At 34.5% G+C, this 24,477-nt stretch overlaps 3 protein-coding genes across 7 annotated transcripts; 1 reads left to right on the forward strand and 2 right to left on the reverse strand.

The window, feature by feature from the left end:
* Positions 1-334: 334 nt before the first annotated feature.
* LOC122052630 (transcription factor MYB30-like) lies at positions 335-2,033 on the reverse strand. Of its 2 annotated transcripts, XM_042614245.1 has the most exons (4): positions 1,861-2,033; positions 1,598-1,769; positions 1,253-1,382; positions 335-965 (listed from the first exon to the last, which is right to left on the reverse strand). In XM_042614245.1, the coding sequence occupies exons 2-4, from the start codon at positions 1,728-1,730 to the stop codon at positions 470-472; spliced, it is 759 nt and encodes a 252-aa protein (XP_042470179.1). In that variant the 5' UTR covers positions 1,731-1,769; positions 1,861-2,033; the 3' UTR covers positions 335-469. The 2 variants fall into 2 exon arrangements, with proteins under 2 accessions (XP_042470179.1, XP_042470178.1); XM_042614244.1 differs by having other exon boundaries at positions 1,598-2,033.
* Positions 2,034-4,161: 2,128 nt separating this feature from the next.
* Positions 4,162-11,249, forward strand: LOC122052632 (clathrin interactor EPSIN 2-like). Of its 4 annotated transcripts, none has more exons than XM_042614248.1 (14): positions 4,162-4,379; positions 5,525-5,625; positions 5,795-5,846; positions 6,060-6,139; positions 6,214-6,292; positions 6,442-6,525; positions 6,631-6,776; positions 6,854-7,210; positions 7,425-7,466; positions 7,561-7,656; positions 8,035-8,267; positions 8,807-8,985; positions 9,771-10,392; positions 10,663-11,249. In XM_042614248.1, exons 2-14 carry the CDS (start codon positions 5,591-5,593, stop codon positions 11,061-11,063), a joined length of 2,406 nt encoding a protein of 801 aa, XP_042470182.1. In that variant the 5' UTR covers positions 4,162-4,379; positions 5,525-5,590; the 3' UTR covers positions 11,064-11,249. The 4 variants fall into 4 exon arrangements, with proteins under 4 accessions (XP_042470182.1, XP_042470184.1, XP_042470183.1 ...); XM_042614250.1 differs by having other exon boundaries at positions 8,855-8,985; XM_042614249.1 differs by having other exon boundaries at positions 7,428-7,466.
* A 2,352-nt stretch (positions 11,250-13,601) lies between these two features.
* LOC122052633 (serine/threonine-protein phosphatase 6 regulatory subunit 3-like) lies at positions 13,602-24,008 on the reverse strand. The gene is made up of 18 exons (XM_042614252.1): positions 23,690-24,008; positions 22,933-23,036; positions 22,449-22,535; positions 22,262-22,337; positions 22,085-22,159; positions 21,948-22,001; positions 21,423-21,482; positions 21,068-21,184; positions 20,343-20,437; positions 20,034-20,239; positions 17,927-18,024; positions 17,515-17,618; positions 17,271-17,436; positions 17,070-17,192; positions 15,777-15,859; positions 15,384-15,519; positions 14,671-14,741; positions 13,602-14,594 (listed from the first exon to the last, which is right to left on the reverse strand). Exons 1-18 carry the CDS (start codon positions 23,726-23,728, stop codon positions 13,856-13,858), a joined length of 2,433 nt encoding a protein of 810 aa, XP_042470186.1. The 5' UTR covers positions 23,729-24,008; the 3' UTR covers positions 13,602-13,855.
* Between the last annotated feature and the right edge of the window lie 469 nt (positions 24,009-24,477).

Consider the following 24,477-nt stretch of genomic DNA (forward strand, 5'->3'; position numbering starts at 1 on the left):
AGATTATTAACACATGAACTTCATGTTGGAACGCAATAATTAATTTAGTAAATATTGTGATTGTTTTAGTATGATATATTAACTTTAGTTAGTGTATGTTTGCTTGTATATTTAGGGTCATGTGCTAATAGTTGTTGATCCAAGATGAGGTCATGTGCCACATATCATAATTTTTTAAGATCATGTATGTCGTAGTTACGATTCATTGTATTGGTGTGTGTTTATTTGAAACACATGATCTTTGGTTCGCGATGAAATAATTACCATAATTTTGACGAGTTATTGTTCATTTTGACCAACATGAGAAGAAAATGATAAACAACAAAATGGATGAAGAAAAATTCTCTCTAGTTAATAAGCAACTTTTTACAAGCTCAAAAAAGTCCTTTAAACACAACATTTAGTAGACATTTGGTATAAACTTGTATACTACCAATGACTCTTGTTTCAAATGGTTACACTCAAAATGTTAGCTCAAGTCCCCTGCCTCCATGAACACTTGCATCCAAAAATCTATTCCATCTTCGTTGCCACTGAATGAACAAAATGATGCCAAGGAATCATCCCAAGAGGTGCCATAGTCGGCGAAGAATGCATCTGACCATATATTATCATCGATATCGGAAAGCTCATACGGAGTAACGATAGCTTCTTCTTTGATATCTTCATTGCTAGTTTCACACATCTTGTTAGAGGAATTGGTGCAAGGGGTGGTCAAGGTCTCACTCAAGGACTGACTCGGGGACGGAGGGCCGTGGCTCGGGCAATCCAACTTTGGCTTCCTCGTTGCTTTGCGGTCGATGGCCTTAGCCTTTGAGCCAAACTTGGGTGTGTCAATTTGGCACTTTCGCGGAGAATCCTGCACTGTTTGGGTCGGTTTGATTCGCTTCTTCAAGTGAGTGTGCCATACATTCTTGATCTCGTTGTCGGTTCGACCGGGTAGCTTAGATGCTATTTCTGACCACCTGACAACAAAACAACAGAATTTCATACTCATAGTACCTGATCAAATCCAAGAAAGAATCTTTAGGATGCTTTCACTGTCATACTACTCAACTTCAAACTGTTTGATCAAAACTTCATCACAAAACACCAATATATCACATTCACCTTCGACTGTCTAGAACTTCTTTTGTTTGCCAAGCAATATTTGTCCTACGAATTGAGGTCGGCTATATGAATCTTATCCTACGTAGAACATCAACTAGAACTCGAACCCTATATTTCTCAAAAACATTGAACTAAACCTCACCTATTGCCGAGAGTCTCATGCAAGTTTATTATGGTCTCTTCTTCCTCCATGGTATAGTTGCCTCTCTTAATGCCCGGTCGGAGATAATTCGTCCACCTAAGCCGGCAACTCTTCCCACACCTCAACAGCCCTGAAGTCAATCATATCAGAATTAAGTTGAAAGAAATCCTGTTTGTATTAATCAAACCAACTGAAACTGAAATGCTATCATGCCAGAAAAATGCATTAGCTTCAGATTCAGAAACAATTTGAGTTTAGCAAACAAACTGAAACTAAAATGTTTTCTTTTGTTAATCTCAGAGACATAAGAGCAAGCAAACAGAAGGCATATAAAAGAACAAGTACCAGCTTGTTTAGGCAGAGCTCTCCAGTTCTCATGGCCATGCTTCTCTACGTAAGAAATCAGCAGCCGGTCTTCCTCCGGCGTCCACGGCCCCTTCTTCAAGCCCATGTTTGAGCAACAAGGAGCTCTCACCATGTTGCAGGTCGCAGGAAACAACAAACAAGCCGTTCCTTACTGCAAATTTCAATAACAGAGAAGGGATATCCTGTGTATATATATACATAAATGGCAGAAGCAAATTCGAGGAAGGACAGATTGTTGGTACTCTGATCTCCGTCATTTTAAAAAATATTGTGAAGCCTTTGGATTGGTCGTGTGCATGGCTTGAGTGGAGAATTGTAGATTGGTCAAGACGGCATTGAGGTCACTCCATTGACAAGGAGCCTTTGGTTTGTAGTAGTGGAGAATGACTGCAGCGTGGGAAGGTTGATGTGTGTTTCAGAGGAAATTTGCAGGGAATTTAACAGAGATTTCTTTGAGGGGAATATTTATTTTGTTTATTTTTTTTATATATAGTTGGTCATAAAAAATAATTTAGAATATTATTTCTTTTATACAATTGTTTCATAATTCATTTTTTTTTTTACTTTATTTCATCTTTGGAAATGTCAAATGTACATACTTAATCTTTATTGTTAAAGGTAAATCATCTCTTTTTGAAAGATTAAACAAAAAGTTAATTAACCCTTTTGAATTATCTATGCTTAATTAGTCCTCCTAATGTAAAAAGGTTACATCTAGTTCTAGTTCAAAGATAAAAAGAGAAAGTGAAATGATTGTGACTTTTTGAAAATCCATGCTTGATTAGTCATTCTTGGACCAATACACCCTACTTTTGGACCGATTTCAAATTAAAATATCACTAAGATTTATAAGTAGGAAGTTCACTTTTGGATTGTCCACGAATAACAATTTTGGCCGTTAGAAATGACATTGTATTTTAATTTTTTTAAATGTCTAGCTTACATCAATTAATTATGAGACTTATTGATTCGGCTTCATTAAAAAATTTTTATGGACCACCAAAGTAAATCAGAAAATGTAAAGAATGACTCATCAACCTAATATTCTTAGGTAAAATCATCTATTAAAAAAATTTTATTCCTTAATGCACTAAGGCAACCTAATCTTTCACTCAAAGCAACATCCCTAGTGATATGCTAGAAATATATATTTATGGTGTTATCATATTCTTTAGTGTTTTTAGAAACTAAAATGCTATCTGATTGGGCCTCTACTGGGCTGCTCTAGGCCCAGACTCAGCCCATCTCGCTATTTAAGTTGAACTTAATAATTAATTTTAAAAACTATTATCATTCCAGTGACAGCTAGACTCCAGGCATTAATCCACCAACCATCAACAAACCCTATAAATATATTTTTGGTAATTAATATTCACATTTTCTTGAATAAAATATGTGCTTTAAAAATAGTGCCGACAGCTGGATAGTGTAAATAATACAAAGGCCACCTCTTATCTTATTTTCGTTAAATATTTGAAAAGATCTTCTATTAAAAAATACTTGTAATTTATTTTAATTTATCAAAATTATTTTAATTATAATTATTTTTATCCAAATTGTTATATACTGTATTAGTTTTAGCAAAAAAAATGTAATCAATGTTATTTATCTAAAACCAGATTTACTAAATTAAAGGATTATTTTTCTAAACAAAATTATTATTATTATTATTATATTAGAATAAAAATATTTAGAGATAAAAAATAGTATGGCGGCCTTTTAAATATTTTTAAATATGGAGGACCTTTTATGATAACAATATTATTAAAAATAATCATTTTCACATTAAATTATGAAAATTTGAATTTAATAAATTATTAAGTAAGTTTGTCATTTTATATATTTATATTTTTTAATTATAATTTATGCATTGAGAAGCCTTCTAGTATTTTATCTCATTTAACATTTAAAAATAATATATGATATAACTACTCATTTGAAAAATAAGCCATCTACGTTATGGTGTAGGGTATTTAATTTGTGAGACTCATCATGTGGGACCGTTGAGATGATAACTTTTATTTTTTTACTACCAATAAAAGAATATTTAATTGTCATTCCGATTTAAAACCTGTTTAATTATTTTTATTTTAAAAATAAGTCCCTCCAAATTAATAATAATAATCATAAATTATCCTGATAATAATATTTGTGGTTGAAATATTGTTAGATCTAGTGTTTTAATCTTTCTCTGCCTAATTATGAAACTTGTCTTTATCATTAGGTCACCAAATTGAATTAACCAAATTATTATTTTGCTCTATTTTTTAAAATAAAATTTTGAAAATGCAACGCTAAAATACATCGAATTATTTATTACATTTCCCTATATATTAATTTAATATATTATATATAATTTGATTTAATTTGGTTTTATTTTCTCCTAAATTCTCCATTTTTTAAGTGGAAAATGTGACAAAAAAAAATTAAGGAAGGATTAATTATGAACATAATTAATGAGGGGGAATCGCAGTCGGAAACCGGCAGTTGCCGGTCAACGTCTCTCTGTCTCTCTCCTGGAATTATTTCGTACCTTTATTTATTCCATTGTTTTTCTCTCCGTTTCGCTTCGTTCCTTTCTCTCCGACCATCTCGTTCCCGAACGCAGAACGGGAGAAAGCGAAACCCTAAATTTCTCGTCGAATCGTAGTTAAACAACAGATCTACCTCTTTTACTTGCCGCGATCTCCTTCCACAACCCGTGGATCTGTTCCCTCGCTTCTCGGACCGATCTGGGAAGCCTAGACCATCGCATACTCAGGTTCGCTAGATGCGCTCTTGTTCTCTTCCCTTTTGCCTTCGTTTACTTGATTTTCTTGTAATTTTTATTCGACTCAATGCGTTCGTTGGTTTATATTCGTGATTACGTGTTAAGGGAGTTAAATATTGAGGCAAAAGGTTTCATTTTTGTGTAGAAAATACTAGCTAATGCAGTTGATTTTTCATTCCAGTTTTCTTTTTTTTTTTAAAAAAAAAATCATTTTGTCATTTTCTTTATACAATTGGATTTGGCATTTAACTGGATCCGGTGCCATCTATAATAAATTTGAGCTCGAACGGTATCGAACTGTAAGTAAAATCTAAGGCGCACTGATTTTGTTGGTTTTTCTTATTTGCTGTTATTCTTATGGACGAGTTGGATCTTAGGAAAGATAATTTCTTCAAATTTATCCTTATCCACCGTTTTCTTGCTTTGCATATGTTGTTTTTACATGTGAATCTATCAGTTTTTTTAATGTATTTATTTATTTATTTTGAGGCTATTTCTATTGGCTAGTACTGGATGTTGGTTGATTGCTTATTTGCCTATAGGTAACCTAGCAAATCACACTCGTGCTTGAGATTAGAGCGTATCTGGTTATTTATCTTGAAGTCTCTTTGCTTTGGAATTAATTAACTAGACCCTTGGAATTCATTCCCCCGTTTATTGTCTATTTGATTATATGCGGCCTTTCCCTTGATTGGTATGAAATTTGATGCAGTTTGACGTTCACAATATCTCATTGCATGTAATGGAAAAACTTTCCTGTTTCTGAAACCATCTATCTTCAATATTGGTAGCTAAAACCTACTTATGTAGTGCATAAACTATCACAGTAGGGCCTAGGTTAACTTTTATGCCAAAACTGTCTTTTCAAACTTTGAGTTAGTTCATTTTCCTGTTGGCATATTCAGCATTCTTCTTGAACTTAGGCAAATTGATCTAATTTAGGCTTGTTATTAAATTAATTTCCAACTGTGGTTGTATCTTTTTTCTCCCTGACATAATCTACCAATGCCATGTCAGTTGTTTATGTAGTTTTTTCTTTGCAACAACATATTTTGTGTATATTCTTTCTATTTGCTTATTATTCTATGACCTTTATTGTGAATTAAAAGATTAACCTGTTTCCATTGTTCTGGCAGTTGGTTATTGAGGAGGTATCAGATTAAGGTTGCTGTAAGACGAAGTACTCTCAATCTCTAAGGATCATGAAGAAAGCTTTTGATCAAACTGTTCGCGATCTGTAAGATTTTTGTAATCTTGCAACTCTTGCCTATAACTTGAAGTTAAATACTTTTGACTCTGTTATCAAATATATCTATTGGAATGCTTCGCCTGTTTGATACATCCTCCTTTCTATTTCTATTAGTCAAGTCACTTAACTGACCTGTTGCACTTTTCCTGTGCTCTAGGAAAAGGGAGGTAAACAAGAAAGTCTTGAAGGTTCCTAGAATAGAGCAGAAGGTGATTTATATGGCACTTTAAACATTTCTACTTGAATTCTTGTACATTGAGAAACTTACGAGAATACCATCTTAAAATGAGGATGGCAATTGAAAATAAAAATATATATAAGCTCAAAAATAGCATCTGAAATAGAATAATTTTAATTTGAAGTTTTGAACCAGCCTAAATTGGGCATATTCATGTACTTTTTATATTTTCTTTGGACTTTAGATTCTTGATGCGACCAGCAATGAACCCTGGGGACCCCATGGATCACTTCTGGCAGATATTGCACAAGCAACCAGGAACTCGTATGTATTTTATCCCTTCCCATGCTTATTCTTACAATTTTGTTTTCTGGAATCTCATATGTTATCCTGTACAGTCATGAATGCCAGATGATAATGAATGCAATATGGAAGAGGATCAATGATACTGGAAAAAACTGGCGTCATGTCTACAAGGTGCTTCTCACACTTTTTTGTATACTATTCGATCCTATGCATTTATTGTGAGTATTTACAATTGCTAGTAGCTTCATTATGTTGTGTATTACATTGAATTTAGTCTTATAGAAACAATTCGACTAATATATTCAATTGTTGAGCTTTAGGCGCTGACTGTTCTTGACTACCTAGTTGCACATGGATCTGAGCGAGTGATTGATGATATAAAGGAGCATACATACCAGATATCGGTACTGTAATATTTCTTCTCGCTGATGGTGCATCAACATGTGCCTATTTTTCTCTGTTTGTTTTACTTTGTATTTGTATAACTGGAAATAGTGCATGTCTTTCAGACTTTATCTGATTTCCAATATATTGATTCAAGTGGAAGAGACCAGGGAAACAATGTCAGAAGAAAATCTCAAGCTCTTGTAGCTCTAGTGAATGATAAAGAAAGGATACAGGAAGCTAGGCAGAAAGCTGCTGCTAACCGGGACAAGTATGCTATCTGAATTTTGGAACAATGCTGACATGATTCACTTTGCCTATTAAATGTGTCTTTTTTTTTTTGCATAGGTTTCGAAGTACATTTTCTAGTAGGCCTGGTTCATATCCAAGTCCTGGACATTATGGTGACCGTTATGATGATGAACGTTATGAAAGTCGCTATGGAAGTAGAGATGATGATCAGTATGGTAATGGAAAAGAAAGAGAATGGGGATATAGAGACGAAGACAAAAGTGGAAGAGCTAGTGACCCATATGGTCGAGAGGGAGATCGTTATGGCAGGTATTCTGATGAACGTTATGGTAAAGATGATTATAGGGATGATGAGAATAGAGGAGTGCAGGGAAATGATGATTATCAGTATGGTTCAAAAAATACCAGCTTAGGTAGAGGCCGCTCCTTTGATGATGATGATCGCTCAATTAGGTGATTTAGTCCTTACCTCAATGATATTTGTTTTTCTTTTGCCAAGCTTGAAGGTTGTTTAGTATTGCTTCTTGTGAAGCAGAAAAACTTTCAAATTTTTAATCGTGTCATTCTAAATTAATGTTTTACTAGTTGGTCAGCATCTGTCACTTCTACCATCCTGTTAATTTTTTCTGCAAAGCATTCTATATGATATGCTCTGATTTTGATGTAGAAGTGGCGGTGGCAGAATTGATGATCTTCCTCGGGATGATAGGTGGAGAGTTTGAATGTCTTTGGTGTTTTTGAGACTATAGACCATATTATTTAACTGTTGCTCACACCTTGATCAATGAATACTAAAATCACAGGCAGCTGGACTCCAGTCTTCCGGAGCAGAGTATTGGTGCACCACCAAGCTATGAAGATGCGATGAAAGATGCACATAGCCATTTGCAAGAAGATAGGTATGCCTATCATTATCATGTTTCTCGCTACTTATTTGGAGTCGTCTATGCAAATCTCATCCTGCCTATGAGTTCTATACTATGCAATATCACTCATTATATTCAAATTTAAAATCGTTTTTGACTATTGTTTCTTCATTCTTCCTCTATCCCTTATGCCTTCCATTCCAATAAATCTACTCTTTTATCTGTAGAATTTAGAATTTATTGTCCGTTTTTAACATGCCCATATTATCTCAATCCTATTTTCTCTCATTTTATCATTTATTAAAACTTCACCTAATTATATTCAAATATTAGATGGCTATGTCTGTACATACATTCTATTACCTTTTTTTGGTGGACAATCTCTTTTTCTGAAAGCAACTCTTCTTGTAGAAATTCAAGGGAAGTTAAAGCAGCTGTACCATCATCAAGTTCTCTCTCTGCACCTGCATCAAGCTTTCCTCGGGAAACTGTTAACCAGGATTCATCTTTTGCACCAGCAGCAAGCTCTTCAGTAAAAAGTGCAAACCATGGTGTAGGTAATGCTCCATCTGGTGTGTCCGCACAAACCAACAACATAGTGAGCAATGGTTTTGATGAGTTTGATCCACGTGGCTCTGTATCAGGTATTTACATATTATGGCTTTTTCTCAGTGTAGGAATAGCACTTGCATTTCTAATCTTCACCTCCACAACTGGAACCTTAAATATCTGAATCAAAGTTTTCAAATTTATAAAAGACACATTAGGTAATGTTCAGAGTTTAATTTTGTCTTTGTTCACTACATCTGATTGAGCAGTTAGCAGTATTTTTTCCACCATGTGGTATTTAATTCTATTGAGAATTTGGTTTTACCCCTAGAATGTTTCAAAGAATTCCACATGATCCACTTTAACCCAATAATAGATCCTATTGTTCCAAAATTACTCAACAATCCCTTTGCTTAACGCACAAAAATATAAATCCTGAATTTTATGATAATTTAAGCAGTTAGTCATAGGCAATTCAACCTAATTAAAGTTAGCGTAAGGTAGGGTACATTATTAGTTTGAAATCAATAAACAAGTAAACTTGGACTCTTCCCCTATGTATGTGTGTGCGCGCGTGTAACAGAGTTTTTCATCTGTAATAAGCAATGACGACTTGGTTAATTCTGCTATTCAGCTGCTTCACCTGCTGCTACTAGTCTTGAGACAAACTTTTTTGGATCAGCTCCAGTATCAGATCCGATTTATTCACTTGCTTTGGTGCCAGTGTCTATGACAGACACTGGACTCGAGACAGATCTTTCTGAAAATTCAGGTTTTGCTGCCAACTCATCAGCATCTGCTGGACTTAATCAGGTATGCACAATCAATGGTTGTCTTGATATTAACCTACCAATTCTAGCATATTATAGCATAAAGTTTGTAAAACATTTAAACTCACCAATTCTTAATTAGTGTCATCCTGGTGGTCTTCCGCGAGATTATTCTGTGAAGTCTGACTCAGGATCTAGATCCTACCTACCTAGGAATAGGAAGAGGTCCCATTGTCAGATTTCATAATTACTTAAAAGGATTATAGAACTATATAAAATAAATAAATATTTTAATCGCCTATCATTTCAATCATATCATGAATAAACTAAAATTACTCTAATAGTGCATATTCAAGTGTTCCCATCTTTATCTAATAGGTGGCAGCTTCTTTTATGATGAATGATAATTATAAACTAGATGATAATAATAAAAAAAAATAGATTTTTGTACTTGGGAGTTAAAAAACCTAAATATATGAAGAAGATTTTTTTTTAAAAAATATGGCATGAAAATTAAATATGTCAGTTTTAATAATATTGAATTTGAACAAATATATATTCTATCTATTCAAGGTTGTTGGGATTGAGATTCTACTAGGAAATGTAAGCAAACATAGGATTGGATTGTAGGCTTGTAAGGTAAATTGCCAAATTCTGATTTTAGTTGTTATTTGATATTTTAGGTTGGTTTGAACTGTAAGATCCTTAACCCCTGTTGCTGTAAATCTCATAATTTTTTGCTTGTTAGCACTAAACTGTTGTTGCAGTCTCCTTCCGCACTTTTTTGTTCTTGAATAAGCGGATCTGTCTTATGGCCTTTTTTTCCAGTCTGGTGGAGATCCTTTTGGTGATGCACCCTTCAAAGCTACTCAAGAAAGTATCGCTAGCCAGCAACATAGTTTTGCACCAGGCCCATCTTTTAATTCTTCAATTTCAATAGGAGGTGCTGAAACTCTCGCACCTACAGCATCCAAGTTAGAGACAACAACCAACTTTGATTTTGATGGTTCCAATCCTGTATCGAATGGTCAACAAATCTCTTTTGCAAGTTCTGCAACTTTGACTGCCCAAGTGCCCACAACTCATCCAAGTAATGATGTACAAAGTTTGTTTGGCTCGCAAATAGGAGCAGCGACCTTTATTCCTATGCAGGAGTCTCAACCTGTTGCTCTGAGTAATGTACAGGGCAGCCTCTTTCAACCGTCTGCTTCTCCAGGCCCTTTTGCATCATGGGCAATGCCAACTACTACACAGAGTATTCACTCTGCCACTCCTGTAAATATACAGACCAACCAGTTGAACCTTCTTCCACAGGCTGGCTTGCAGGCCCCGATCAATATAGAAGTCAAGGCTGTAAATTCTTCTCCATCGAAGGACAAATTCGAAACAAAATCAACAGTCTGGGCTGACACATTAAGTAGAGGATTAGTCAATCTGAATATATCTGGATGTAAGTTGTCAATCTTTTAATATATGTTTGTTTAATATGTGTTTTGCTCTTCTTTTTCAAATGCATTTAGTTTTCATCATGTGATAAGTTTAACCATTATTAATTTTATAAATTTTCTTGAAATATTAATGGCAAAGTGCAAACGGACCACTTAGTCACGCTCATATTGACATTTTAATATTTACATAATGCATCTGGATTCTTACATACTGCAACCATATTTGGAAGCATTTGTTGTGCCTCATATATCTTTGATCGTTTTTTTTGCAGCCAAAATCAATCCTCATGCAGATATTGGTGTAGACTTTGATTCTATAAACCGTAAAGACAAATGGAAAGAAGAGAAGAAGCTTTCTACTGCTCCAACGTCTATTACCACCATGGGCAAAGCCATGGGATCTGGTTCTGGCATCGGACGTACCGGTGCAAGTGCTCTCTCAGCCCCTTTGAATTCTGGCATCGGCATGGGCATGGGCGGTGGTGCTATGGGAAGGGGGATGGGGATGGGAGGCTACAGTCGACCCATGGGGATGATGATGGGCACGAACATGGGAATGAACCAGGGAATGCCTTCACATCCTGCCATGGGAGCTCCTGGTGTGGGATACAACCCCATGATGAACATGGGAAATTATGGTTCTCAGCAACCAGATGGAAGAGGATACAGGTAAAGGAACAACTCCAGTCTTTGTATCTGACTTCCAGAGTTCTATACGTTGTATTTTATTTGTTGATTCTCTGGTGAATTTTGATTGAGAGGGCACAAACATAACATATATGATCTTGTACATGACTCTTGCGTCGCCCCTGTAGCTGCTGTTTGTTGGTGTGATACGAGTCTCAGTTTGTTATCCCTATTTTTTTGGCAAATTCTTTAGCTTAAAGAATTATTTTAGAAATCCTGCTTTAGTTGAGTTTGCATCTTTGGATTCTTGATTTGTTTGTTTTTTTTATTATTTTGTCTGTGTTTCAATGATTTTTTTAGTATTTTATATTAAAAATTATAAATGATTTAAAAATTCTAAGAATATAATTCTTTCCTTATATTCCTGTAATTATATGAAAAATAGAATTATTAAGTGGCTGAAAGCATCATGCACGAATTAGTTTCGATAAATATGAAATTTACATTGATAATTTTATCTTATTATTTTAATTATTATAAAAAATATCAAAATGTCACTTTCACACAGCGAGGGACATAAAACATGCTAAAAGTCATGGCGGAGAGGATTACTTGTTTTAAGCATTTGAACATATCACATTCTCATTATACTCCTTTCTTTCAAACGATTATAGGGCAAAAAAGGCCAATCATTTAACATGAATCGTCTAAAATATCCTTATATTATTTTATCATTCAATTGTATAGAAATTAACAATTAACTTTTACAATGGTAGAAATTAGTTGTTAGCTTTTTACACGTTGGAGTAATTAATTTCTACAATTATGATTTTGTATATTTTGATTTTATTTTTGAGTGATAATTTGGTTAAAATAATATTTTAACAAGTAAAGTAAATGAGGGGGACTCCAAATAAACATTATTTAATTATGACCGACCAATTATCATATATCTTCTACTATATGTAGAAGCTAATTACTAGCTTCTATGATGTGTAGAAATTAGTAATTAGCTTTTGCAATCATGACTTTATATCATTTTGATTTTATTTCCTATTGATAATCTAATTAAAATAACATTTCAATTAGCAAAATAAACATTTAGACTCTACAATACTTATTATATTTTAAATTAACATAATCTACTAATATGTAACTTTTACTTGGTAGCTTTTACAATAATGCTAAATCTATGAATATTTTCAGGATCAAATAATGGAAGCGACTCTAATGTAACTTTTTTAGAAAAATATGTAAATATTTCTCTTAGCTTAGGGTGCCCTTTTAAGATTTGCCTATACTATAATTATATAGATTTAATTCTAAAAAAGTATATCTCATTCTCATTATACTCCTTCTCTCAAAGAAATAATTATAATTTATATCATCGAAATTATATGTGAGGCAATGGATAGATTAAGAAGTTTATATTAGTTTTAATTGGAATTGAAATAATTATAATTTATACCATGAGGCAATGGATAGATTAAGGAGTTTATATTAGTTTTAATACGAAGTCATTCCCAATTCTCTAAATACATCAATTAGTTTTGACCTACATCATTAAGAGATTCAAAAAAATAATATTTTTTAAATCAAAGGAATTTTATTAACTCATTAATGATGTTAGTAATATTATTATCTTACATCTTATAATAAAGGTATGATTACTTTTATTAAACCTTTCTAAATTTAAAAATTCAGTAGGCTGCTTTCAATTTATACTATATACAATATTTATAAAAATACATTAATTTTGATACATAACAAATAGAACGGTAAATAAAGTAAACACTCGTGAATAAATTTAGAGTTCAGCTTAGTAAAAATTTATTTATGCCCGTTAAATATACATAAGATTAATTAAATAAATAAATTTGAATAACCTGTTAAGCTAAATAAACTTGAACACATATGTGCTCAGCTTATTAATGTTCGTGAATAACGTTCATAAACCATATTTATTAATAATTTTTTCAATATGCTAAATAAATAATAAAATAAAATAAATAAAATTAATTAATTTAAATTATCAAGTTCAATAACCAATCATATAACTAATTGAGAGCTGTGAACATCTAAACAAATCAAGCTCTAGCCAAACTTGAATTGAGAGCTCGATAACATCTAAATGAACCAAGCTCAAGTCAAACTTCAAACAAGCTCAAACTCATAAAAAATAAACCAAGCCAAGTTTAAACAATCATTTCAAAAAGCTTAATTTATTTTAAATATAACTCGATTACTTTATCAAATAAATTTGAACATCTCAAAACTCAACTCGACTTATTTATAGCCCTAATAATAAAAAAACCAAAACCAAAACTCCTACCAGCCTCTATAGCGCATTCATACCATCGAGCCTTGTTACAAAATGAGAATAGTACATTTTAAAATCGGTATAACAAAAATTTAAAGATACACACAAACTCCTCGTATAATTATTTCATTAAGGGAAAAAAGGTATAACTGGAATATATCACGCGGTTCAGTAAAATACAGCATAACAAATGTCTCCGTTAGTCAACGGACATTTCTCTGATTAAACTTCGACAATGCATGGGATCACATACTGAAACGGGAATATGCCAACAGAACTAGATATTGATGGTTGTTCCAATTATACAAAAGCAAACAGTTAATAACGATTAACAGGACCATAATAATACAGTTTATATGGGACAACGACAATAATAATACACGGGAACAACTCGCCGGTTTGGAGACAAAAAATATAATATGAAACAGTAAGAGTGCACCTGCTACCAGATGCACGTCTGAATAAATGCTGCTGTACATGGAACCCCTTTTGTGGGATCAACACGGTTAGACTTATTGCTACTCCTGAACAATGCCTACCTCAGGTTCCATGCGCCATCGACTGTTGTTGAACTTGATAGCCGTTCCGTCTTCATGGGGCTTGGGCAGTTCTGGAACCTGAAGAACAAAGGCCCTATTTGTTACGCCAACCTCACCATTTGTGGATCTCCCTTCCTCAAAATCCACACCGACAAACTCTGCATCCTCGAACAATGAAGAGGAAGTCTCTTCTGCTTTTGCTGACTCACCAGATTCTAACGCGTGCACAGTACTTTCACCTAGTGCACCAGCTGTGGTAACTGGTGCTGTGGTTGCTGCACCTTCCACCACGGTGTTTGACTGAGCTGAAGCATCAGTAGATCCATCTACGTGAATGTCTGAAGCTTCACGCCAACCCACCCATTCTGGTAGCTGTTGGTCGTTGAAGAGGTCCTCATTCTCAGCAGCATCCAACCGGAAAAGACTAGCATCGTCGGTGACATTCAGTTTTGTCACATCTGTGGACAGATCGTTAAGGGATTGATCTACACTAGAAGTGTCCTGGGACATGAAATCCGAGTCTAAATACTTGTGTCCAGGCATCCCAGCCTTGGCAAGCTCCTCAACTCCAACCACCACCTCATCATCACTGCTGTCGCTGCCATTTGATGTCTCATTTAGATTAGCATCGTCCATCTTATCAGGTGTTGTGATGCTCATCGGCTCCATGGAACTCTCATCCTCAAAAGTGAACCAGTTGGAGTTGGTGAAAAGACAACTGCAGTATACACAGAAGAAGTCAACTTGGAGTCATGCTTTAAAAATATTGGGGGAAAGCTTAAAACATTATCTACCTTGGGTTATCACCGCCAAGCCTCAAAGAAGAAATGACGACTCCACTAGATCCTTCATCCAAGTATACATCCTGCAGATTGAGCAGATCAAAGTTACATGAACAAGACAGCAATTGTTTTTACTGAAACTTTTGAGCTGGAGCAACCTATTTGACGTTCGAATGATATTACAACTATTATACTTCTGGTCACACACAAGTACATGAAACACAACACTGTAGAAACTTTGACTGTGATACTAAAGTATCGTTTGTCTTCAATTACAAGTGAACGTGTAGTGTAGTTGATGTACCCTCTGACAACATATTCTCCATAATAATTGTCTGTTAACAATTTTCAATTTGCTAATTGGTTGATATTCATTTCATGGGTAACTTTTTGAAAAAAAAAAATCACCAAGCGGATTTTGAAATATAATTACCAAATTTGAACTTTCATTAATGAGGTACAAAAATAGAAATCAAGTTAAAAAGAATATATGGAACAACCCCAAACTTCAGGCATTACATATATTCAGGAAAACATCACTTTGCTCACAATTTACCCAATACCCCATTTATTCAAACAAAATTGCAGACTTTCAAAAAATGCCGAGGAAGTGAGTAAAAAAAGACATCTAGAATAAAACTAAAAGTACCGCCGCGCACAAATCATTGGTGAAAGTATATCTATTCTACAGTAAATCTCATAAATATATCTAATCTACAGAATACCTCATCCATGTCATCATTCTCATAGACTCGATATTGAAATGGCTGGAGAGGATTATTTGACAAAGCTACATCATAATCTCTAACATGAAGTTCTTCATCACTATCTCTTCCCCTTTCCTGTATAGATGTTGGTCGACTGCATAAACAAAACAAATGTAGAAGTTAAATGGTGGCACATAACAGACTTTGCATCTTTGCAATTCAATTCTCTTAGTTTAATAATAAAACTATTAACAAAACAATGTAAACTTTTCAAATCTAATTCAGCTCAGCGCTATATGTGAACATGTGTGAGCTCAAAGTTCACTTGAGACAAATTATATAAGCACACAATAAGCAATTTAACACTCAGGACTCCCCATAAGAAAAGTACATCCATTTAATGATGCTCACCCACAGGCCCAGTGATATACATTCTCTACTGCATTACGTTCACGCAGCACATTTGTTTGCCAATCAACCCAGTCAACTGATTCCTACAAAAGCAATCAAACAAAGAGGAAAGGTTAGTAACAAGCATGAAGCTTATACATGACAAAGGCTCTCGAATCATATAACAATATGAAATGTCCGACAAAGAAAAGCAACAATTAATTTATGTGAGACAGAAACGTGAAAAAAGAACTCTGTCCAAATTGATTATCCATCTACCGGATATTCATATGAACCCTTATGAAGCCAGGCTCTCGAAGCCAGTGTTCCAATCTAGCCAGGAACCCCAGGATCCAGCATATCCTGGGTTCTAGGCATGAAGCCACAGCACTATTAAAAGCCACAAAACTTACATCAAACCAAATGAAAAAAATTACTTCAATTAATACATTAAACTTTCGTCAACTATGCAGCTTCATTAAATTTCATCCACTTAATTACGAGAACAATATCAATTACACTATAAACAATGATAATGATGTGTTTATACATGAGAAAAGTCCCGGGATTCTAAGTAACCATTACATCTGGTAACAACAAACTATTTGTATAAGCAGGAAATTAAACAAAAGGGAGGTTAGAAAGATAATCCTGCTATGATCAAAGAAAATAAAGTACAACAAAAACATGATCAGCATAAACTGTTGAACATTATTCTCCAGCTTGATGTGTTCTTTTAATCCAAGTGAAGCCACTACAAATAGAATTAAGATAAAGAAGCCTGGAGGTTATAGTTAAACTTCCTTAGAAGTGCAATAACATGCCAAGAGCTTAATTGTAAGGAGAGGACCTCCTGTTGCATGACTAAACCAAATGCCTCGGATTGAAATCTAATTTACCAACTAGTGTGCCTGATTAATTAGGGAGGGCAACTGATCACATTAATCAATGGTTTGAAACAGACTTTTTGAGATGAATCTGATTAGTGATTCTTTCAGCTTCGAAAACACACCAAGACATGTAACACATCCACACATGCTAAATGCACCAAGACATGGTTAAGTTAGTGAAGTTTTTGGCTTAAATGACTAAATAATAAAAATTGGAAACCAGTTAAAAGCTATAGACAGGCTAAGAATAAATTCAATCCATTCAAATGTATCTTCCAACAGAAAACAAAGTGGAATCACAGCCTGACATGCTGCAGAAGTCAAAACAATTGATGCAGACAATTTTGTATCATATCTATGAAATAAATTGATAGACTTAGATAAAGTATTAACTTATACACCAGTATCTCAATAATCAACTTACCTGTAGGTAAGACCGAATACGGTCGTTGCTAGTTCCTAGTTGGGCAAGTCTGTTACAAATTCTTGTTATATGTCCAATGTTACCAGCTCGAATTGGTTTTCTTCCAGACGCTGGAACAGTTGTCTACAAAGCCAAATTGATGAAGAACCTTCATACACAGCAATATAAACAACCATATTTCTTAACATATAAAATTCTTACCACACTTGATTCAGTTGAAAGAAAAGAATTTTTATCCATCTGTAGAAATTTAGTGATGATACTACATTCACAAAAGAGATAATCAACAACTACAGTGCTCTTGCTTTCAAGGCAACAAATCACCAAATTCTCCACATGATGATGTAGTGAGTTGTTGAAGGGATACCTGTAATATTCTCATATTAGCGGCATTGCACAACCAATGCTTACAACAAGGCCCACAACTGCAAAACATGTAGCTTACTTAAAAAAAAGATCTAGGATTATCTGGATGGCACTAGATTTAATCAATTCCTTCTCAGCAGCTTCACCACCAACTTCCAGTAATACTGCAATGAACTCTACTACCTGCGAATTCAAACCACAAGTCTCAGATGCTTGTAATTCTCAACATCGAAAACATGTGAAGCATCCATCAATAAGAATCATCCTGGACGAGGGTAAAATATGTTTTCGACTAACTGGCATTGAGATACAATGTAGTTGATACACTAGTGCATAAACTAAAAGAAAATTTTGTTTCAGTTTCACGAAAATAATTCTCAAAAAAACTCATCACCAACCATTTCCTATGATCAATTAACAATTAAAGAAAATATGCTCCAAATTTTACCAGTCAAAAATCAATCAAGAAATCTGCTCTAACATGTACATACTTTAAGACGGTGCTTCCCAAGTGGAGGTTGCAGTTCGCCATATGTTGTTTGAAGAGTATTAGTATCAGATGATACATTTAAAAATTTAAGCAAGTCATCTGCATAAAATAAGGATGAAATTTTCAGTACTGACAGCTTAAACATGATAAAAATGAAATCAAAGATTATGGGAAGAGCATGGGTAAATCCTCAAATGTGCTAAAACCTTAGATCAAGACACTTGCAAAAGAGATTACTAAAGCCTCATAAAAAAAAAGAAATCATACAAAAAAATTCAAAGAAACTGGTCAAAATTGAGCATTGATTAAAAAAGGGCAGCCCGGTGCACGAAGCTCCCGCCATACGGGTCCCGGGGAAAGATCCATTGTACGCAGCCTTATCCTACTTTTTGCAAGAGGTTGTTTCCAGGATTCGAACCCGTGACCTTTTTGGTCACATGGCAACAACTTTACCGTTGCGCCAAGGCTCCCCTTCAAATTTGAGCATTGATTAAGGTCCAGAAATTTCTCCAGTTAGTGCCACAATCCAACTTGCTTTCAGCAGCTAAATAATCAAATACAGAATGCAAAAAGCATATACACGATAGAATATCTACAGCTGACAGCTCCACCAGATGATACAAAACTCAAGTAGACAAAGAACACTTAAGAACAAAACGAAAGAGAAAAAACACCAGAACAAATTAGTCCAGCATCAATTCCTTTACTTGTGCAGGTGGTGGCGGCATATTAAGTTGTCTCAAAATAAATAAAACAATGGTGAGTATTCAAGAATTCTAATGAAAAAATTACTACTCTGTCTGATAGATTTTTAAAGAAAATTAATGCATGATATAGTTCTTACTATTAGATCATATCGGGGCTGGAATCATCACATAATAGGTGGCATGCGGGCACAGCACCATCATAGTAATATTATTCCAATATGTATCAATAGGGCATTCCACATAAAAAAGCTAGAAGCCAAATCAACCAATCTTTAGACAGTTGGAACAAGCTAGAAGCCTACTAGTATAGTAAAAATAAAAAAGGCATAAATTACTTGTAGCAGACCCCATTGTGGGTATATTTAATAGTCAAACTTCTTGCCAACAAAAAACTTCCACCATATCAGTAAGTAGTCAGGTAGAAGCACAAACACATCCATATAGAGGAACCAATGGATTTAAAGGCATTCAATACAATATTGAATGAAACAATATGAAATAGGTATTGACGGCTAAAATATTCAATTTTCTCCAGTGTATTTAAAAAGGATCTATTTCAATAAACTCATGCACACCAGATAACCTAGAATAAGTTTTTTCTAACATAATAAGCTATTGTATCTTACGACGTGTTACAAAGTGCCAATACTACCTATACTTATGGGTAAGAATGATAACGTGAGGTGAACAACAACTAAAGGAAAACTGAACATAGATAATCATTAGAAAGCTGAGTTTGTCCCAAATATTTGGAGTCATCATGAACTTTCTCCTTCAACTGAGGTACATGTGAAGCTATTTGTTAGTAATAATCAAGTCGATTAAATAATTTTTTAGACAATTATATCTTTTTTTGGTCAAGTTGTTCCTGTTACACCCTCCACTGTAACCAATTCCACTCTTTGAATTGGACAATCTATTGGTTGTCTATTTCTCTCATTTTATCCTTTACCAGGGATACACCTAATTACTATCCAATAACAGGTTAATAAATCAACTTGTGTAAATACATATTAAACCTCTTGATATATGATATGAAACAAATGCATGCTTCAGTTAAGGAAATATGTAAATATATATAAATATTCAATTTAATTCTATTAAATAACTACAAAATATGAATAATTTAGATGTGTTGGTTACCATATAGTATAATAATTCAAGTTAGATTGATATAGCTACACATAGTCATGAACAAAACTTAACTCATTTCATTTTTTTTAAAGAAAAAAAAGACATCTCGTTTGAACATTCATCTCATCAGCAATAAGGCAATGAAGTATCTGTACATCAAGAGCCATTCCTCAATATCCTTTAGGACAAACCTATAAAATGATTCCTTAATTGAACTGTAACTGCTTTGACAAAAAAAAAAAAGAAATTGAGAACTTATCAACATACTCAAATGTGTCAACATGGCATGAAGAGCTGTGGGATCAACATCACTGAATGGCACATATAAATGCTGATTCCTGAAGCAATTAATAGATGCCGCAGATGCAGACCTTTTAGGATCAAGCAAAGCAATGCACACAGATAGAGAGTGAATGAGAGCAGATCTTGATGAAGAATTTTCCAATGCATGGCCAAATATCCTGGTGATAAAGCTGAAAACCAGAGTACAATGGAAATAAAGAAAAGAACAAGATCAACAACAATAATACATCTAATCAACCATATCTTTGGAAGAGGCAACGGACAGACAATCACCTTTGGCTGGAAAGTTTGGCTGCTAAAGCTGATGGAGTATTTCGAATAATGGCCATTAAAACCTCAGCCGCATTGGCGTTAACTTCAGTTGAATGCTGTTAAATTTAAAGATACAAATCAATGAAGATTCATTGAAACATATGCCAGATTTTTTTAACACAACTAACAGACAATTGCCCAGAATGCAATAAGAGAATGTGAAAAATACTCAGGTATAACAATGACCGACCTTTAGCAGAATTAACATACCATAATCAAAATAAAGAAATCAAAGGAGATGGCTAAGTTACAATGCAAGGAATCCGCATGTGTAGTTTGGCAAATAGGAATAGTAGGCAAGTGGGGACTACAGGAACAAAGAGCTAAGGATAGGAAGGCCGATGATAATTTTAAATTATAATTATAACTCCCCAATTATCAAACAACAATATATTAATTTCAGGGCATTTCTGACTTCCAATCTAAGCCCTACAAAGAATATTGGTCTGGCAAAGTTGAGAAACTCATATGGGTCAATGCAAACTTTGTTGGGCCAACCAAATTAAGTGTCTCAATGGCTTTTGGGTATTTTTTTAAGACCTGTAATAGAACAAAACCAACCAGCAGAGTGGTTCCAATTTTCAGATGAGACCAGCAAAGTTGATCTGGCTCTGACTTCGAATAAACTATGTGAGAGTTCTGTAAAGATTCTTCAAACATAAAAGAATGCATATTGAGGAACTCACAGATGGACTTAATTTATCCACGATCATATCAAGAAGATTGGTATCAGACAACCACTGCATGATGTTAACATAGTTCGGATTCGTATGATCATCAGCACCAACAAGACGAATCAAGATCTGATCAAAGTAAAACAAAAGGCATGAATTTGATTAGAAAATAGTTACATAAAAAAGTAACAATATAAAAGAAATAAGGTATATCAATATAAAAAGGGAATCAAAGTGGAAGCCTTTCATAAATTAGATAAAATAGAACAAGTACACAGACAAAAGCAATTGAAGAAAGACACATATAGTTGTATGTCAAAAGTCACTATAAAATGAAAAGAAAGATGACATACAATGAAGTACTAACCTCCCTGATTGATGTTATTCCTATCAAATCGGCCAAGAGGTTGAAAACTGTGCCATGGGTCTGATGCAAAGAAAGGACTCCACATTGTAAGTTTAAAGAAACAACATAATCACATTGCATCTGAAAAAGGGTTGCAAAGTAACCTAGAAAGCCTCTAAAGTGCAATACTTCCTAATTCAAGCTTTTTAAGGAAAAAAAAGACTAAAATTGAGATTCAAAAATAAATAAATAAATAAATAAATATATATATATATATATATGGGCTAGAAAGAACCTATGAAACACAAAAATACAGATAAAGTTGACTATTGAACAAAAAAATAAAGAAAGACTTAGGAATGCTAATCCTCCAAGATTACTATGATTACTTGAGGTCAACCACAAGAAGAAAAAAGAAAAAAAAGTTATTGTGCCAGGTGAAACTATGATTACTTGAGGTCACCAGCCCACTTGAACCCAGGAATGCTAATCTTCCAATCATTTTCTTAATAAATTTTCCAGATAACGCAGTAAAGAAAAACTTACTTGAACATATGCCATAAGTGAATTTGTTTTCCTTAACATTAGGCACACCACAACCTAGTAAAAATTAAAAGAATAATTAGAAAGCTAAACAAATTAATCCATTAGAAGCTAATATTCTAAGAAGAATGGATCATAACCTTGCTAAAATATCCAGCCAGTGTTGAACTGTGCGTGCGATTTGGTTCAAGAAAGGAGAATAACATGTTCATCAACTGCATTAAGAAAAAAAATAATAAGGAAATAAAGAATTTCAAGCAAATAATCAACAAATATTTGTGCAAAGGTGGGCAATTGCATCGAGTTTAGTGCCTTACATCTTCATCCTCCACCAAGGTTTTAAGAATGACATCAATTTCACAAGTAAATATCTCACAAGCAACAAAAGGAAACCTATTTCATTCAAATAACAAAGTGAAATCCAAATAACCCATGAGCTTCAGAACAGAGAAAGGGTTGCTTTTGTAAAGTAGCTGAAAAATGAGTAGTCGCAAAGGAACATACTTAAAGGTCCGTATATTGTCAGCGTCACCAGGAGCATCTTCAATGATATATCGAAGTAATTGTTCTACCTGAGCACGTTCTCTAAGACTGAAAGCAAATGAATTTCACTGAGTAAACTAACATGGATGGCAAAGGAGACTAGTTCTCGTGTTAAAAGAAAATTAATAGAAGCAGATTGTGATTTCATCATATAGGTGACTCAAAGTAGAAAACTGCATAGTAATATTCAAATACTGTCATAAAAGTACATATTGCACTGATTATTTTTTCCTCCAAATTTGAATTTAGAAAAAAATGGTAAAATCATTTACTACAGTATATATGGAGCCAAAATGTAGATAAAACAAGCCAATGTCGGTTTGTGAGTCCCTCACAATTTTGTAATGCAGCTAATAGAGAAAATCAAGAGTGAAGAGTGAGCAGACTCCTTTGTTACAAAATACAGTAGACCAGATTAACAATTTCTGCTCAAAAGAAATATTACAAATTAATAAGTCGCGAGTTAAGAGCTTTGCATTCTTGAATTATCTCTTCTTCGTCCAGAAGTTCTTCTAAAGTGAAATTTTCCTTATCCAATATTAACTCCACCTGCATAGATGGCCGTAAGATAAAAGTAAGCCTGTGAATCAACATGAATTGGCATGATATTGAAATAAATAAATCAATAAATAAGCTAAACAACATAATGATGTTAAATTTCCTGACAATGCTAACAACATAGCTCAACCAGCAAATAGTATGATAAGCCCACTGATACCGCTAGTTTATGGCTCTAGTGTTTCAAACGCAGAGTTTCATCGCTTGTTATCAACAGGAAGAAACTATCGGTTCATCTAGAAGGTGAAATATTTTTAAGTAAACACGTCCATTCATATTAACCTGAAGTTGCTACAGATGTTCCGTTCCAAGAAAAAATATAATAACAAAAAGTAGAAAAGAGAAGACCAAGCACAAATATCCGTATCAGCACACAAATACTGCACCAACTCCAAAGCATTTAGAGCTTGTTACGTGGCATAATGCCTACAAAAGTACTAATTAGACAAAAAAATCGTATGATTAGACAAGTAAGCAGATAAAAGTTATTAAAAAAACGTACAGTTAAAAAGAGCAGTCAAAACCTACAAACAAACACGCAAAAAATGAAAGTAAAATACCATCGAATTAATCAGCAGCGATGGTGAGAAAAAGAGCAAGAAAGGAGGAGGATGAATCTAGAGCAACGGTGGAGAGTTACTCACCGGGGACGAAGCGGGGAGGTTGGGGATTCGCCAGAACATATCCGACCTAGCTTACGAAGACAGCTGATAAGTATTAAAATCGGCGACTTCCTCGACTAGACGCGAGCGGAACCGAAACGACCCACGAGCGGAGGCAACGGCTGCCCTGCGGACGCAGCAGATGAGGAGAAGGACGTGGAAGAGCGAGACGACGCTTAGACGACGGTGAAGGAGACGGCGACGGCGACGGCGGCGGCGGAGAGGAAGGAAAACCCTAGATATCAGGGCGGAGAGGCTAAGAGAGAGAAAGAGAAAGGCGTCGTCTTCGATTGGAGGTGGAGAAATAAAGAAGACGAGACAGTCGTCGAATGGACCGCGAGGGAGCAAATTTGGGACGTCAAAGTCAGCACCGGAGTTTTCGAGAATTATTGATACCCTCGCTTTGAGGAGATGGGACCCTCGATTTTATTAAATCTGCGCTCGGGTATTAAAGGAGGTGAAATTATTGAGTTCATTTAAGTTTAAGTGACTGGCTGCTGCAGGTTAAAGGTGACTTCACGGCGACGGACGACTGGAGGTAACCGGTCGTGCTTCGTTAGCCAAGTGGCAACGTGAAAAAGGAGTGAAATCACGTGATTCTTAATCTGCCTTTCTGTGACTAATTATTAGCAATAATGTGACATCATGATTGTGTTTACTTCAGGGAGGAGAGGAAGCAGGGAGAAAACTTAAAACCATGTTTACTTAGAATGGAAGGGACTCAAAGAAGAAGAATAATATTTCACTGAATTGTATTTCTTAGTTGGCGT

The sequence above is a fragment of the Zingiber officinale genome, chromosome 3A (genome assembly GCF_018446385.1).
Source record: "Zingiber officinale cultivar Zhangliang chromosome 3A, Zo_v1.1, whole genome shotgun sequence".
Classification (NCBI taxonomy): domain Eukaryota; kingdom Viridiplantae; phylum Streptophyta; class Magnoliopsida; order Zingiberales; family Zingiberaceae; genus Zingiber; species Zingiber officinale.